The sequence below is a fragment of the Zonotrichia leucophrys genome, chromosome 10 (assembly GCF_028769735.1).
Source record: "Zonotrichia leucophrys gambelii isolate GWCS_2022_RI chromosome 10, RI_Zleu_2.0, whole genome shotgun sequence".
NCBI lineage: Eukaryota > Metazoa > Chordata > Aves > Passeriformes > Passerellidae > Zonotrichia > Zonotrichia leucophrys.
In genome coordinates, this window is record NC_088180.1 from 7,240,295 (window position 1) to 7,255,920 (window position 15,626).

Genomic DNA, 15,626 nt, shown 5'->3' on the forward strand with positions numbered 1-15,626 from the left:
GGCTGTTAGAGGTTAACTCCAGTCCAACAGAATTTTCAGTGTTTTGTGGTTTTCAAAGCAATCTTTCATCAGGAGAGTTTCTTATGCTATGATTTGTGCTATAAAGTGGCTTGAACTTTGAAACAAATAGAAGTAGGAATGTAGAGAGCTTACATCTAAACAGTTATTTTAAAATTTCATCCCTGTAGGTGACTATTCGAGCATCTTTGGGATCTCATCAGTCAGGAGCATCGGCTACATCTTCTGTTAGTACAAGCAGTTCCACATTTCAGTTATCACCTAAAAATAAAAATGCAACCACTAAAAATCATAACAAATCTAATACAAGTAAATCAAGAGGAAAATCAAAACAATCTACACCGAGGAAACAAAATGCATGGACGAACAGCAGAAGAAAAAAAGAGCCTTCAAATATAGCATTTCATAATCTGAGGTAAAATACTGGCATTGAAATTGTCTTAAAGTACACTTTGAACATAAATAAATGATCATTTAATGGTCTTTCAGCAACTTTAATGCTGTAATATAGAAGATCTGGCACCTCAGGTTTGCTGAGAAAGCAGATGCATAAACTTTCTACATGCTGGTACTGTGGTTGTAATTCTGAATCTTCACTGATTTTGGTGATGGCAGACTACTTTATGATGGAAGAACAAGTGTTCTGGAAACTTCTGTGTCACATTTAGAAATTTTCTCTGCATGGAGCCTTTCTTTTTCTCTTTTTTTTTTTTCTTTTATTTTATTTATTTGAACCTGTTAGTTAAAAGATAAAATCCTGTCTATCCTAGGAGATAGAGTATTTTGGGGAGCTAATTAAAAAAAAATAAAGGAAGTAAAAGCAAGTGCTTGTCTTGACAATTTATTGGGGTTTGCTGTCCTTATGTTACAATTTTCATGGGTGTTTTATGGACTGTTTATTACACTGGAGTGTAAGTTCATTAGTTATGAGTTGGCATTTTTTTTGTCAGAGATGGGAGATGCCACCCCTCCTCTTTCTAACTTTCTCAGTGTGTAGCTCTGGGAGAGATCCAAAAAGTCAGCAAAAGTGGGGAAGAGCAGGATTATATTCTTGCTTTGTAGATGTTTCAAACCTTATGGGTAATATTGGGGTGATAGAAAAGCCAAAGGCTTTTTCTGTGCATTGTGATGGATGGAAATAATTGTTGGAAATACTTCTCAAGTACATGGAGACAACAGCAGCAGCTGAATTTGGGGATTCTCATCCACTGCATTATCTCTTGTTTCCAGGAGTGGCCAATAATGGATGTGTACATTACCTTTCACATTTTTATTAGGATAATATTTAAATTATAGTTCAAGTAAAAGCAAAGTTTTCTTCCTTTGCTGATGCATTAAGTTCCTCGTTTTTCCTTAGTATAGGCAAGCTTGCTACTTACTTAAAGCAAAAGGTTTGAAATAGTTGTCTCTTCTGAGTGTTGCTATTAATTGATAACTTTTTCATGTTACTGTCAGGTATCTTGTGGGAACTCACAAATGCATTGAGTGTTTCTCAGAAATAAAAGATTTTGCAAGCCACTTTCCTGCATATGTCCACTGTAGTTTATGCAGATACAACACCAGCTGTAGCAAAGCCTATGTCAATCACATGATGAGGTAAGAACTCTTCAAAGTTTTTAGTGGCTTAGGAAATGCTTCCTAAGTTCATGTAAGGTGGGAAGTGTTTGTTAGGTGAATTTTGAACTGGGTCCTCAGATGGGCAGGAAAATGTGTAAGATTGGGTTTTTTAAGTTTTTAGCAAAGGCTTAAACTCCACATTCTTGTTTTGCTTTAAAAATCCAACGGTTCAGGCACTATTATACCTTTGCTTCAGAGTTTTTATGGTACCTTCCATAATCACTTCAGCCTGACTTTGGCAAATAATGATTAATTATGGCACGTTTTCTGGGTTTCAGATTGAATGGCTCATTTGATTTTACAAGTGCTGAATGCATACAGGCCACAGCTATCCTAGTGAAGTCTGTGCTCAGATTTGAAGGATGTCTCAATTAGCAAACTCAACTGGATACTTTTCCTTACCCCACTTCTGGTCATCCATAGAAATAACATCTCATTTTGTCAGCAGTGGTGGGGCAGCATTGGGCATTAGTGATGACAGCTGTAAAAAAGCCTGTTAAGAACACAAATGCATCATTTTCAGGGCCATGGAATTATACTATACAATAATTAGATATAGATCACATAGCTGTGGCAGTAAAACAAAATTTTAAAAACCTACTTTTTTTTCCTGTGCCCTGAAAAGCCAACTGTATTGTGGAAAATAGTGAATGTGATTTTTTTTTAAATTCATATACATAGGAAATGCCTTGGCATTTGTAAACTCTAGGATTCTTGAATCTGTGATCCAAGCTTTTAGATACACTTTATATTTACCTATTCATACCAATTTTAACGCTCATAAAAGTCCTAGGCTGAAATAGTTTGCATGCTTTTATGTGTGTAATCTATTGTTATCTGAAAATTTCATATCTCATTGAAAGCCATCTCTTCAGGAAGCACAAGTTCAGCCAAGTTTTAGTTCTTTTGTGATGCATTTTATAGCTATGGTTCTTCAAAAACTGAATTGTTGATGGTGCCAGTAAAGTTTAGCTTTTCACCTCCCAAGCTCCTTTCCAAGGGAGCCAATGTTTTAAACTAGAGCTGAGATTCACAGGTTTGTAAGCTTTAAACATTTAATGTTTCAGAATAATGCAGTTCAGTACCTTAGGCTTCTATTTTCATGTTTTGTCCTAAGCAAATTGCAGTGCCATGGCTAGTGAAGGGGTTGTGCAGAGTCATGTATTCACTGAAACCAGTCTGAGTGGTAATGTTTTCATATATTCAGCTTTCACAGTGCTCGCCCAAGTAAAAGGTTTTGGATCTTTAAGAAGCATTCAGAGCAGCTACGGTAATTCAGCTTTTTTCACTTACAGATCAGTGTGGTTTTGCTTGCTGATGTTGAACTGCTAGCTTAGGTTCAGATTGTAACCTCTTGAATTTCCACAATTTAGAGCAGAGAAATGAAACCATTAGGTTTTCCAATAGCAGTGATCTGGTCAGTGACAAATACTTATTTGTCCACATTTATGAACTTAATTCTGAGCAGTTTTAATTTTTTAATTATTATTATTTTTTGATGATTCATGAGATGCAAAATGGGGAGGGGGTCAGGGAAAGAAAAAAACAACCATCCAATCAGAGAAACTCGTGCTCTACAGATAAATTTCTGTCTAAAGTCATGTTCTTTGTACTATATCCAGCATGGAGATGCCCTGCTCATTGATGGGAATTTCCTGATACTAGTTGCAGTAGAAAAAGTAAGATTATGTTTTTGTGAATCATCTCATCTGAAGTTGATTTTTTTTTTATAGTCTGTCCAGTTGCTGTAAGTTAAGAAAAGTGTTTTTATGACCATTTTGTAATTGTGCTTCCTTTTTGATTTTTATTTCCTAGAGGTGTGACTGTAGTGTGTCTCAACTGTGATTTCCTGGCTGATGTTTCTGGCTTGGATGACATGGCCACACATCTGAGTGAGAACCAGACTCATACTTGTCAAGTTATTGTAGAGGAAGGTGAGTACAGGTGGTGTCCTTTTATGCAGCGTGTAAATACTTCCATGTGGATGTCTCTTGTGTTATCACAGTCCTGTTGTGAGTTGCATTATTTCTGTATGTGCATTTAACAGTGAGTACTTCTGTATTTCCACATTTTAAAATATTCTTAATTCAATCCTTTGTTTTTGTTTTCAGTTTCCACAGATAATGCAACTGCTGCACAAGTGTCTCAGTAAGTTTTCTTTTACTGCTTAATGGTTTTTTTCTCTATTACTTTAGTGATAGATGGCCAAAATTTACACTTTGAACTTGGGTTTCTTTTGAATTCCATTGAATTTGAAATGTGTGAATGAACACAGACCTTTACTGTACCTAGTGCTTTTTCATCTTACCATGTCCAGAACTACAAGAATGAAGAGATAAAGCAAGTACCTATTGCAGCTAAAATAAAATCAGTTTGAAGAAAGATAAATAATTGTTGCAATGTTGGAACTTCTCAATTCTAGCCTGTCTGTATACAATGAGATTGTTACTTCTACTTAATACTAGCTTTATCAAATTAGTGGTTTATGTTCTTTATGTAATATGAATATGGATACAATAAGGAATTTTTCATACTTCTTTACTGAAGTAGGACAAATTCAGTTTTAATATTTAAAAATACTTAGGAATTATTTAAAAATATATGTTCTTCATATGACAAAGGCATATGGCTTTGTATTAGCTTTTTTATTCTGACTTTCAAAGGGGAATTAATATGTATTAATCAGGGTTTTTAAAGGATTTGAAGAAGAACCTGCAGTATTGTGGAGATTGTGTTTCAGACTGTGTTAGTTTGGGGTTTTTAAAACCTTAGAACAATCAGACATGCCAAGCTCTCCCTGATCATCCTGGAACAGCTTCTGAGGCTTTATAGTGTAGTTTATGCCTTAATTCAAGGTTTAGAGGTGTGTCAGTTAAATCAAACATTTGTGTTCTTACCATTTTCAGAATACAGAATGAAAAATGTCGGTTGGACTGCAAAGAAATATTTTAAAAGATATAACAAAATATAACCTGATAACCCATCTAGCCTGTGGTAGGATTCTAACAGGAGTTTAGATGGTCTCATGCATGGTGAGATCTCTTCCAACAAAGTGATAAGTTCTTCACTCTCTAAGCATAAATCAGCTTTCAATGAGTTTTCAAGATTTCCCAAATAGATTATTTAATATTTATTAAGTATTTTCTTTCTTAGTTTCCATAAAGTGGTTAGTAAGAAGAGGTCCTCTAGTAGTTCAGCTTTCAGTGAAACTCAGAGAATGACAAAATAAAGTGTTGAGCTGTGATACTTGTGGAAATGTTAGCTTTTGTATTTGGAGCTGGCATTAGGTGTTGGGAATTAATGCCTGCTGAAGTGTATGGAAGGAAAGGTTACAGATACACTGATACACTAATGCAGCTGTGGCAGGCTGCCCTCAGTACTGCAAAAGGACCTTGCTGTCCTGGATACATGACAGAGACATATGGAAATATATAAGAATGTTGGCTGTGTGGATATATGTACCTGTTGCTCAGAAGCAGATGGATGAGCACTGAAAAGATTTGAAGTAAAGTCAAAAATATATGCAGGTTTGTTTCTGCAAGATGTTAAAGTAGCACAGATGCAGATAGCCATTGTTATTGAGAGTTCTGATGCCAACATAAAGTTAGTTACTGATACCACAAGAAGTGATAGAAAATCAGTGATGGTGCTTTTTGAAACTGCCGGGCTCATAGACATCATTATTTTCAGTGAATCTTGTCCTGTTCCGTATGCTAGTCCTCTGACACTTAGGACAAGAATGTATCATTGCTGAACTGAAGAGTATACCTCTGTAGCAGATATTTTAATTCACAATTTGCTGTACAGAGTACAAAAAAATTCATCTTTTTGTGGGCTGGTTCTTACTGGTATTCTTTGGTTGCTTTGGAAGGAGGAACTTGCAGACCACATTCATAACTTCTGCGGTATAGTTTCTCAATGATCTCTGAATGTTTCTTCTAATTCTTTGATCTGTAATTCAATGGCTCGTTTATGGGACTCTTCAGAATCACTTCATCATTGGAAACAATGACTCAATTACGATCTTGAACACTTTTGGATCTTCTCTTGCATCTCTCACGTGGTGTCTTTGGGTGTCTTTTATTATATATTGGACTGTCTGTATGTATTTTAAACTCATCTTTATTGCTAATGATCAGATGTGTTCCATGAACTCTGTGTGCAGTTACAGAGCCTGTCTTTGGACCAGACTCCTGCCATTAGTAATACAGATAACCTAGCTGGGGATGTTCCAGCAGAATTTGTTTTTTAAGTTTTTACTCTACATAAATCTTCTTGTTTATTTGGTGATTCACCTGGTGCTGAGGAAATAAGATTTAATAACTATGCGAGTACTCTTCTAATTGCTCAACTCTCTGCTTTGCACAACCATTAACATATTTTTAAATGAACTGACAGCAGACATTTTTGTTGCAGGGCAGTTGAAAGTGAGCAGGTATCCTATACTGCCTTGGCTCACTGATACATCATTGTGGACCAGAAAATTGAACCCAGTCCAGCTTGGGATTATTTTGGTATGTAAGCAAACAAGGATCTGACCAGACCTTTTCCTTTTTCTTCATGCATTGAAGCTGTGGTATTCTCTTCTTGCATCTTTTAGACAGTGGGTCTGGTCTTTTCTCCAAATATTGCAGTCAAAGGCCCTTTTTGATAATGTTCTCTACTTTACAGCATTGATTGGCAGCTTTTTGGGGGCTGTACTGTGTTGAAGAGAGGCTTACCAGGAGTGTCACTTACATGATGCCGTGTTCCTTGGCTGCTCATGTGCAGCATTTCTTCCCTGCTCCAGTCTATCACTATCATCCCAAGCTAGAGTAGTGAGTAAATGCTGATGCATATGGGCTGACATCAGAGCCCATTTTGTTCTGAACTTGATCCCACCTTCTGAAACTAAAAGCCTTTGTTGTTTTTTGGGTGTTCACTAAAGCATACAAGTCCTGATCAATTTAATATTCAAGTAAGTTACATTTTTTTTCAGCCAGTAACTTTGTGATATATAGTGGCAAAATATGCTTTCCATGTCTTCTGTTGCATGTAACTACATAAACTGAGGCATGGCCAAAGGAATTTACTAGCTGCTTTGCTCTCTGGTAGCTAAGCTTCTTTTTGCTCCAAAATACTGTGAGAGGAGGAAAGCATGTAATGGAAGTACATACATTTATTGAGCCTTGATTCTGAGGGTGGAGCAGCTGCAGTTCCAGTTGATTTCACACCTTGTTCTTTTGGAATCATCTCTCATTTTCAAGGATGCTCTACTCAAGCTGCTGGGACATTTGCTGCTTTTGATTTTACTGCTTCTGATTTCATCTTCAATTCTAGATTATCTATGGCAAGTTTATCCATCAGGATATTCGATGAGCTTTGCTTTTGCAATGGTGAACTTGTAATATTCCTCCAAACTCAGCCTCCTGTTTACAGTGGATATGTTTTGAATCTCATTTCCTAGCCTGAGAACAGCATAATAGATAAAGCTGACCTCACTTAAGGATCAGTCGCTGATACAGCTTCCTAGTTGTAAGAGTTTGGTGTTGGTGAATGCAAGCTGTTCTTGATTTGCAGCAATTCCTTTTCCTGAATAATCAAATTCTTTGAGATTAATTCATTTTGACCAGTTTTTTTGTTCTCTTGACTTTTAGTACTCAATCACAGGTCTGGTGATAGTGAGCTCCTGCAGCTGTTTAGTATTGCTAATAATGGCAAGGATCCTGTCATCCATGGTCTCTTACACGTATTTTGTGGCTGAGCATTTGCACACTTATTCAGTACTCTAAAGTCTTGCTCTTTTTGCAACTTTTTTCCTTCTGACAGAAGCTGTGTTCCATCTTGAATGCTGCTGTTCAGCTTCAAGCATCACTTACCAACTACGGGTTTTTCTTGCAGGACTTAATTCTGTTTTGACACAGCAGCATTCAAAAAAGCATAGTGAGTTTGTGTTTTCATTGTGAGCATGCTGTTCATTTCAGAGGAAGTTGAATTCGTATTTCACTTTCATTCAGGTTTCTGACAACAAGAAGAATGGAATGTGATTGCAGGGTTTTGTGGCTTTCAGAAACATTCTCTAAGAATTTCCCAGAGGTGACACTAGATAGACACTTGGATTTGAAGTTATGTGAATTCTACATCTTTAAATGCTTATTTGGAATATTGTCCTTCGGTTCTTTTGCAGATTTGCTACAGAAATTTAAGTTTCTAACTTGCATTTTAAACACTTCTTAGGGTACTTAGAAATATGAGAGCTTTGTGGCAATGGTTCATGTAGAATCAATTGGCCTTGTGACATCCTGTTTCCATTTGTGTGAGGATCTTAGAAAAGTTACTGATGTTGAAAACTCATAAAAGCAGTTCTAATTCATTAAAAGAAACCTGCCTTAGTATTAAATCTCTTTTATGATCTCAACAATTTACATGAATAATGCAACATATTGGACCATATCTGCCAGGGCAGAGCATGAATATGCATGATCTATCCAGTTTAGCTTATGGTCAAAGAATTAAGATTTCATTTGTATGTAGCTTAACCTATCTTTTTTATTTTTAGGACATTGAGTGTCACTGCTTGACTAGCCAGTTATGTTTTATCTTTGTTTGAAAAGTCATACAAAGTAAATGTTCATTTCTGTTATTCTGTTAAATGTAGCTGTGCAGCATTTAAAGTTACATCTGTCAAAAGAGGGAGTTTTTGCAAGAAGGTGGGATTAATTAAAAAAAAAGCCAACGCCTAAAAATTCCAAACCAAATGACCTTTCCATTCTTTTGGGTGTAAATAAATTTAAATTTTTTAATGCTGTGTATGATTCAGTTGAGTGTCTGGAAGATAGCTTACCACTTACAGTTGATTTCTAGAAATTCTTGAAGCTACAGTCATCCCAGAAAAAGTTGCTTTTGGTCAGGTGTGGACAAAAGAGAAATGCTTGGCAAAAGATTCCAGCTGAGTTTGTTCTACTTACCCAGTGAGCCTTTGATTGTAAGGAAACGAGAGATTGCTGTGAAGAGGGTGGCTCATGGTTTGAGCTTTGTGTGTGTGTGCAAATATATCCAATTTATTGTGTGAGAGCAGGACAAGCAATGAGACTGAATTTCAGAAATGAGAATACTCCCATTTGTGATTGTTTATGCTACAGCTTAAGATGCTGGTCAGCTGCTGGAACATTAATGTTAGAAAGAATCCACAGTGTGCTGATACTATGTGCTTACATTCTTTAAAAGGTCTGGGGTTAGGCTGCTTTTTTGGATTTAGGAAAATACATGTGGTTGATCAATCTAATATTAGTATACAGTTTTCATAAAATTTTAGTGGTAAAGCTGTTTTTTATGTCAAATACTTTGCACCCTGTAGACAGCCATTAAGACTCGCTGAGGTTGTGAATAATTTAATTTATGATTAATAACATTATCTAAATATAATAGAGGCAGCACCATACTTCAGCAGATTAAATTTGCCTTTAATGCAACATCAACAAAGAAGATTTAGGCATAAGCAGTTTTGAGGGGTTTGTTTGCTTTTTCTTTTTTTCTGTAAGAACCTTTGAAAGGTTAGATTTTGTTAGAACTGATGACTTAACAAGTTTGTAGGAGATACTTCTTGCTATCTCTGCGATAACATTTTCTTACAGAAACACAGAAAATCAATTTTGGTGATGTTGTGATAAGCTGTTTAATTAATGTGCTTTTCAAAGTCAATAAATTTAAATAATTTATAGCTCATCTAATGTATGGACTGTGCCTGTAAAGGTATTTTGCAGGAAGCATCCCCTCCATGTAGTAGTTGGAGGTCAGCTGCAACATTTTACAGTTCTCTTAAGTCAACTGCTGCTCTGTTCTGGGTGTTTGGGTTATGGTAGACAAATGAAAGAAAACTGAGCTTATACTGGGGAATGTTTTTGTCAGGTAGCTTTATGCACCTAATTTAGCATTTCAGATCTTAAAATACTTCAGTCATGGTTTAAAAGACCTTTCTGGTGTGGAGATCATTCCTCAGGTAGAATTAGAATAAAAGTAATGCTCACTATCTTCAGACTGTTGGTTCCTGGTTTTCCTGAGGGAAGATAACTGGAAGGGCTTACATGAAACAAGTTGATCTTATAATTTCTGTACACCCAGTAAAACACTTCAGAATTCTGAAGTGAAGTATGTTTAAGCTCAGCATAAGTATTAACTTTAAAAATCAGTTTCAGATTACCACATTGCTTTCTTACTGTATCTTCATCCTTATCTCTATTTCAACCATACAGTGTTTTAAAACATTCAATCTTAATTCATGATCCACACCAAAATCTCCATTAGAGTGAAAGAAGCTAAGCTGGGAGTAATGTCTTCTCTTTCCTACACATAGTCTAAGAGTATCTCTGACCTTTATCACTAGTGTGAAGATCCAAGACAATTGTTTTTTAATTATACATAAATTACTGGTCATGGTGTTCAGAGGATCTGCATATAAAAATCCAGCTTTGTGTGTTTTACTGCAGAAAGCTGGGCTGTGTCAGAGGCACAGCTTCAGTGGGGCAGCCACAGCAGGGATGTGCAGTTTGTAATTTATGGTCAGTTTGTAATTTACAGTCAGTTTGTAATTTACAGTCAGTCCCTTTGGCTGACTCTTGAATGCCAGCCTCCAGTGAAGGAAAGCTTTGCTTTCCTTAGGTATCTTCATATTCAGGGAACCTGGGAATTGGTCACTGTGAGATCGGGCTTAATATTGACTCTGAACTGTAATTTTTGGGAGCCTCTCAGAATCTAAGTGATCTCACAGTACATATTCTTAGTGGGTTTTTTTTCAGAAATATCATCTTTGAATTCTGATTTTACAGATTTTTTTTTCAGAAGTTGTCTTTTTGTTGCCCTTCAGAAAGGGCACTCTTGTTACAGAGATCCCAGATGGTAAGAGAGTGAGAGAAGTCCTCAAACCTAGGAAAGATTTGTCTTGTAGCACTGCTTGCCAGCTTTCCAAAATACCAAGAGTTTGGTGACTTTCTTTAACAGAAGCAATGATTTTGTAGAAATGAGAAGATCTTTCATTTTCATTCAGAAGTGTTAAGAGCAATTGTCTTACACAGACACACCTTTTCCATAGATTCCATTACCATTTCAGGTGTGTTTTCTCTTAGTTTTTCTTTTTTATCTCATATTGTTTTCAGCACTATAGAAGATGGCTCTCAAATTTGTTTTTTTTCTCCGTATAATTGTGTTCCATAATACTGGGTTTTATTTAAAAAGTAAAACAAAAAATGCAACATCCTCTGTCTAAACCCCCAAATAAAAACATTACAAAACCCAAACCCCACACTGTAGCCCTTACATTTGGAAAAGATGCAGAACACAGAACAACAAAAGCTGCTTTGATGTTAGCTGACATTTTTGTACTGGAACTGAGTCTGGAGTTTTCCTTCTGATATTGCTTTTTTTACCCTTTTCTTTCTAGATGTTTGAGAGAGAAGAACTTGGATAGATAAATTCTGTATTTGAGAAAGTCATCTACTCTTTAGCTACTCCACTAAATGAGAAAAACCCCCAAACCCTAACATTTCTGTTTGACAGAAGTAGCAAATACAGGATGTAATTTGGTAAAGAGTTTGGCCTCTCTCTTGAGTCCATTGCTTACAACAAATGCAGAGTCAGTGTAACAGGATGAAAAGATTCCTGTGAGTACCCCAGTGACCACCAAACTTTCACCATTGAAGGGGCTCCCAACAGTCTCTTGCTCCTGCTCAAATTATCCCTCTGACCTAGAGTAGAAGGAGGAAATGGAATATTCTTGGATTAGTTTATTTAAATAAAAGTAAAACTTGAAAACAGATTTCTGAATGGTTGTAGCTCCTTTTCCAGAACAGCCATTTTCTGTAGAACTCCATGTCACTTACCTTGTAATTGAATCACTGCAATTGTTTTAAATTCATTTAAATTAAATTCAGAGGAGAAGTAGAACACGTGTAGGTTTTCAGCTTGAAAATATATGAAAAAACATAGTAGCAAAGAATTGGTTATTCTTTTTAAGAGTTGTGAACAGTGTGTTGCTTCCAGAATTTGAGTGACTTGAGCCAAAAAATGTTTAAAACCACTTGAAGAAGTAAAATGAAAATGCATTTTGATTAATGAGCTAAGTGGTGATATTGTGTTTCTCACAGCTTTTCTCTGCATGTTACTGTTCAGATTGTTACTTTCAATTTAAATTTTAAAAGGTCATTTGGGACAATTAGCTTAATTTCACTTTGTATATAGAATTTATATCTGAAATCAGACAAATTCCTGTTCTTCCAGCTTTTCCTTTCCTCTCCCCACCATTTTCTTTTGTTTGTCACCATCATCATTTAAGGTAATACAATCTGCTTATCATTCTGAAAAACTTTGGATTGATTAAGAATTATTCCACTTTTACCAGATTTAAACTTTACAGAACAAATTGAACTTCTCTGTGTTTCCTCTTTATAAACACACAGTTTTACTCTGAAAGGTGACTGAAAATGCTGCTTCACAGATTTACTTTTTCAGTGAGTGCAGGTTGTGATTGCTCAAATAAATTTTGAATTTATTAATTTAGATTTCCAGCTGTTAGCTTGATTCTCATGAGTACTGCAGAGTCAGTTGGTGGTATAAAGGTATAAAGCAATTTTATCTGTATCAAAGAGGCTGTGCAGGTAGAGGAGCTGCAGGTGTTATTTTGGGAAATTCCATGTGTCACACAAAGGCAGCCTTCCTTTCTGGAGCTGAAATGCAAGAACTAGAGTATTAATTGACTGCTAAATACAAAGCTGACTTTGTAAATAGATGAGAAAAATGCAGCTATTAGTTAAATTCTGCCTTTCTTCCTTTGAATCCTCTTGAAAATCCCAAAGAGGAAATCTTTAATACTCCTCCGAGTGTCACTTTGCAGAGAATAGCCAAGCATTGCTTTTTTTCATTTATAACCTAAAATTATAGAAATCATATCTAAAAATAACTTGTTTTGGTTTTATTCAGCAAACAAGAGCACGACTCTTCAGATGAAACAAAAGAATGCAGTAGAAATCAAACTAAAAAAGTTGCATCCGTTGAAAAGAGGGAAGACTCGTCACTGTCACATCCAGAAAATGTCCGTCGTTTGGAACTCCCTGGCAACTGCTCAAAGAATTCTTTGCATGAGAAAAGAGCATACTGTGATTCAGCTAATAGCAGACAGTTAGTAGATGAGAAACAAAAATGTATTGATGATGAAAGTGAGATGAAAAGGTGCCAAAGTTCAGCTGCCATCCTGAATGAGCAGACGAAAGCGCGTGGCTGGGATGGAACTGCGCTTTCAGCCAGGAACGTGAGGGACTTAAAGCTGAGCCTGGGGGAAGATGTCAGCTTTGAGCAGTTCCTGAGAAAGAGGGATGAGCCTGAATCTGTGAGTTCAGACATCAGTGAACAAGGCAGTATTCATTTGGAGCCTTTAACTCCATCAGAAGTACTAGAGCACGAGGCTACTGAAATTCTCCAAAAAGGTAACGTCGCACCTTCGGCAAAGAAGGCTGGACAGCTCACTGAACAAACAGATGAGACTTCTAGAGAAAGCAATCCCAGCAGAATGGAAACAACTGCAGACAAGACAGATGAGAATGAAGCAAGCTGAAATTGTGTTCATTTTATTGTTTGTTTTAAACTGTGCTAAGAACACCATGGACCATTCCTGATGAGTGTGCTCACAGATGCTAAAGACTAAAAATTTTTCAAGGGAGGAGAAGAGAAAGGGACACCAAAGGGAAGTTTGCATATGGAGGTAGCATGTATGTGTATGTATGACTGAATTCATTAAGCTTCAAAAAGGTAACATTAAAATATATCTTCCTGTCTCTTGGATGTGATATATTACTAGATTGATACTTGATAAGAGGTATAAATTCTAATTTTTTAATAGTTAACTAGCCCAGGATAAGGTGATTTGTTCGCCCAGAAAGTATTTTTCTAAATTCTTTAGTGTGAATATCATTGAACAGGGGATTGAGTAGGAATTTCCTTCTGATGCTGACATGGAGCACACTTATAATGGAGGTTATTGGTCTGCTGATAGTTTAGGTAAATATAAACCTTGGAACTTGGTGTCACATTCCTGTCTGTAAAAGCATGTAAACAGAAGTATATGAATTTGTGCACCTCTGTACAGGTGTAATCCTGCCAGGCTGTAAACTTACCTTAATAAACTTTCAGTGAAAGTGAAATTATTACAATAAAAAACTATATTTGTGGAGTTTTCACTGTGCAGGCTGTGCAGAACTACCAAACCTAGCTCTAGGAAGTAGGACACAATGCTGAAAGTACTGTAGCTCTTAGGCTTTTACCATTGGGTTGATTCCTCTTAGGCATAGACCCATAGGAATGGTCTGTAAGTCACACCAAAGTATGGTTTGATGTAAAAATGGTTCTAAGCAAAAATAAGGAAAACTCCAAACTGGAAACACCACCTGGCATGCATTTTGCCATTTTGCAGCTGCTACTGGCTAACTTAAAAATAGGACACAAGGGCATATAAAGTAGTATTGTACAGTTCAATTTCAGGACTTTTTGTAGTCTGAGTTATGTACTGAAAAATGGCTGCTGGTTTTAGTTTGGTTTTTTGGTTTTGAGGTTTTTTTTGTCTTCTAGTTAGCTAGATTTAGGAATGCATATGATAACAGTAGCTTGCTCCTTTGATTTCATTGCTCCATTTGAAACATTCAGAATGTGCTTTTGACTTACATTTTTGTTTTTAATGAATGTTAAATGTTTTGAACAGCTGTTAAAGTACTGCTGTAAATTATTACTTTTTGAGTAAATATTTGCAACAAAAAATTGTCTTTGTGTATAATTTTATGGTCAACTTGAAACTTTGGGCGTAGCCTTCTCCTATTTTTTAAAAAGATTTAGTGACAGTTCCCAAAAAGTAAGTAATTCATTATTGTGAATTTTAGAACCTGTGTTTCACTGGGGATTTTTGTTGGGTTTTGGTTGGTTTGTTTGTTTTATTTTAGAATTAAATGAGCAAGTGCCTATGCATAAACATTTTTTTTTACCTGTGTATTGTGATATGGTGTGCTAACCTTTCCAGACTATACAGATTTTTTTCTGGCCCATCAGCCTGCAACTGAAGTTTCCTCTGTCCCCTTAAGGTCACTGAGCTCAGCTGCTGAGTGAGTCTAACAGTATTAAAATCTAGAGACCATCCAGCTTACTATTGGAACCTCTAAATAAAACAGATCTCAACAGCCTCAAAAGTTCCTTCAAGCTCTAAAGAGATGTAGAATTTAAATTTTAGACTGCATCTTCGTTGTCACCCATGCACGTGTAGAAGATTTTTAAAAAAGAAAATGGACCAGTTTATGTACTCACAGCTCTGAGATTTTCCTCTTGCAGAACTTCAAAACCACAATATGTGAAAAAGCTGAGAAGAATAAGTTCCATTATTCCTTTGTTCTTTAAAAGTTTTAGTGAAACCATTAAATAGTGCTTTGGTTAACCAGTCTGATGTCTTCATGCTTTTACACATGCAAGGTTACTCAGTGTGATGCTTTATTTTATGCAGTTTAAAGCAGATCATCAACTACAAATCTGGATGTGTTTTACCAAGGGAGTGCTGAATGCATCTGTGCTGGAACCCAGGGAGATCTGTAGTGTTTTTAATCTGCTTGGTGATCCTCCATGCAAATTATATATTTTGAATAATGCTCTGATATGTGGTGTTAGAAAAGATAAAAGTTCAACTGGAACCAGTTGTGATACTTGACATTTCCACATGTGTGTCTTTTATTATGCATTTAAACTTTTAAAACATTACCATTTTAATAAGAATTTTGAAGGATTTGGCTACATAGTGTTGAGAAAAGGTGGTAAATAGAACTCAAAAGCCTGCATATTTGGCAGAATTATATCCATGTTAGCTGCTTATTATGTAAAAGGTCATTTGTTTCAAACCATGTTGGCAATGCTTATGCAAAAAGTAACGTTATGTAAAAACCACTCAAATATCTTCTGGTCCTTCTGAAAGAAGAGGTGGAAGAACTTGATTG

The 15,626-nt window shown here is 36.1% G+C and overlaps 1 protein-coding gene across 7 annotated transcripts in view; it reads left to right on the forward strand.

Moving 5' to 3' along the window:
• ZNF280D (zinc finger protein 280D) overlaps positions 1-13,831 on the forward strand; it is a 37,349-nt gene extending 23,518 nt beyond the window's left edge. For 6 of the 7 annotated variants that reach the window (XM_064721955.1, XM_064721952.1, XM_064721957.1 and 3 more), the window contains 6 exons: positions 189-433; positions 1,474-1,614; positions 2,843-2,905; positions 3,451-3,569; positions 3,747-3,783; positions 12,586-13,831. In XM_064721955.1, coding sequence (XP_064578025.1) covers positions 189-433; positions 1,474-1,614; positions 2,843-2,905; positions 3,451-3,569; positions 3,747-3,783; positions 12,586-13,216 — 1,236 coding nt within the window. In that variant the 3' untranslated portion in view covers positions 13,217-13,831. Of the gene's footprint in view, positions 1-188; positions 434-1,473; positions 1,615-2,842; positions 2,906-3,450; positions 3,570-3,746; positions 3,784-6,051; positions 6,150-12,585 lie in introns of all 7 variants that reach the window. The other variant, XR_010441541.1, reaches the window with a different exon arrangement.
• The last annotated feature ends 1,795 nt before the right edge of the window (positions 13,832-15,626 follow it).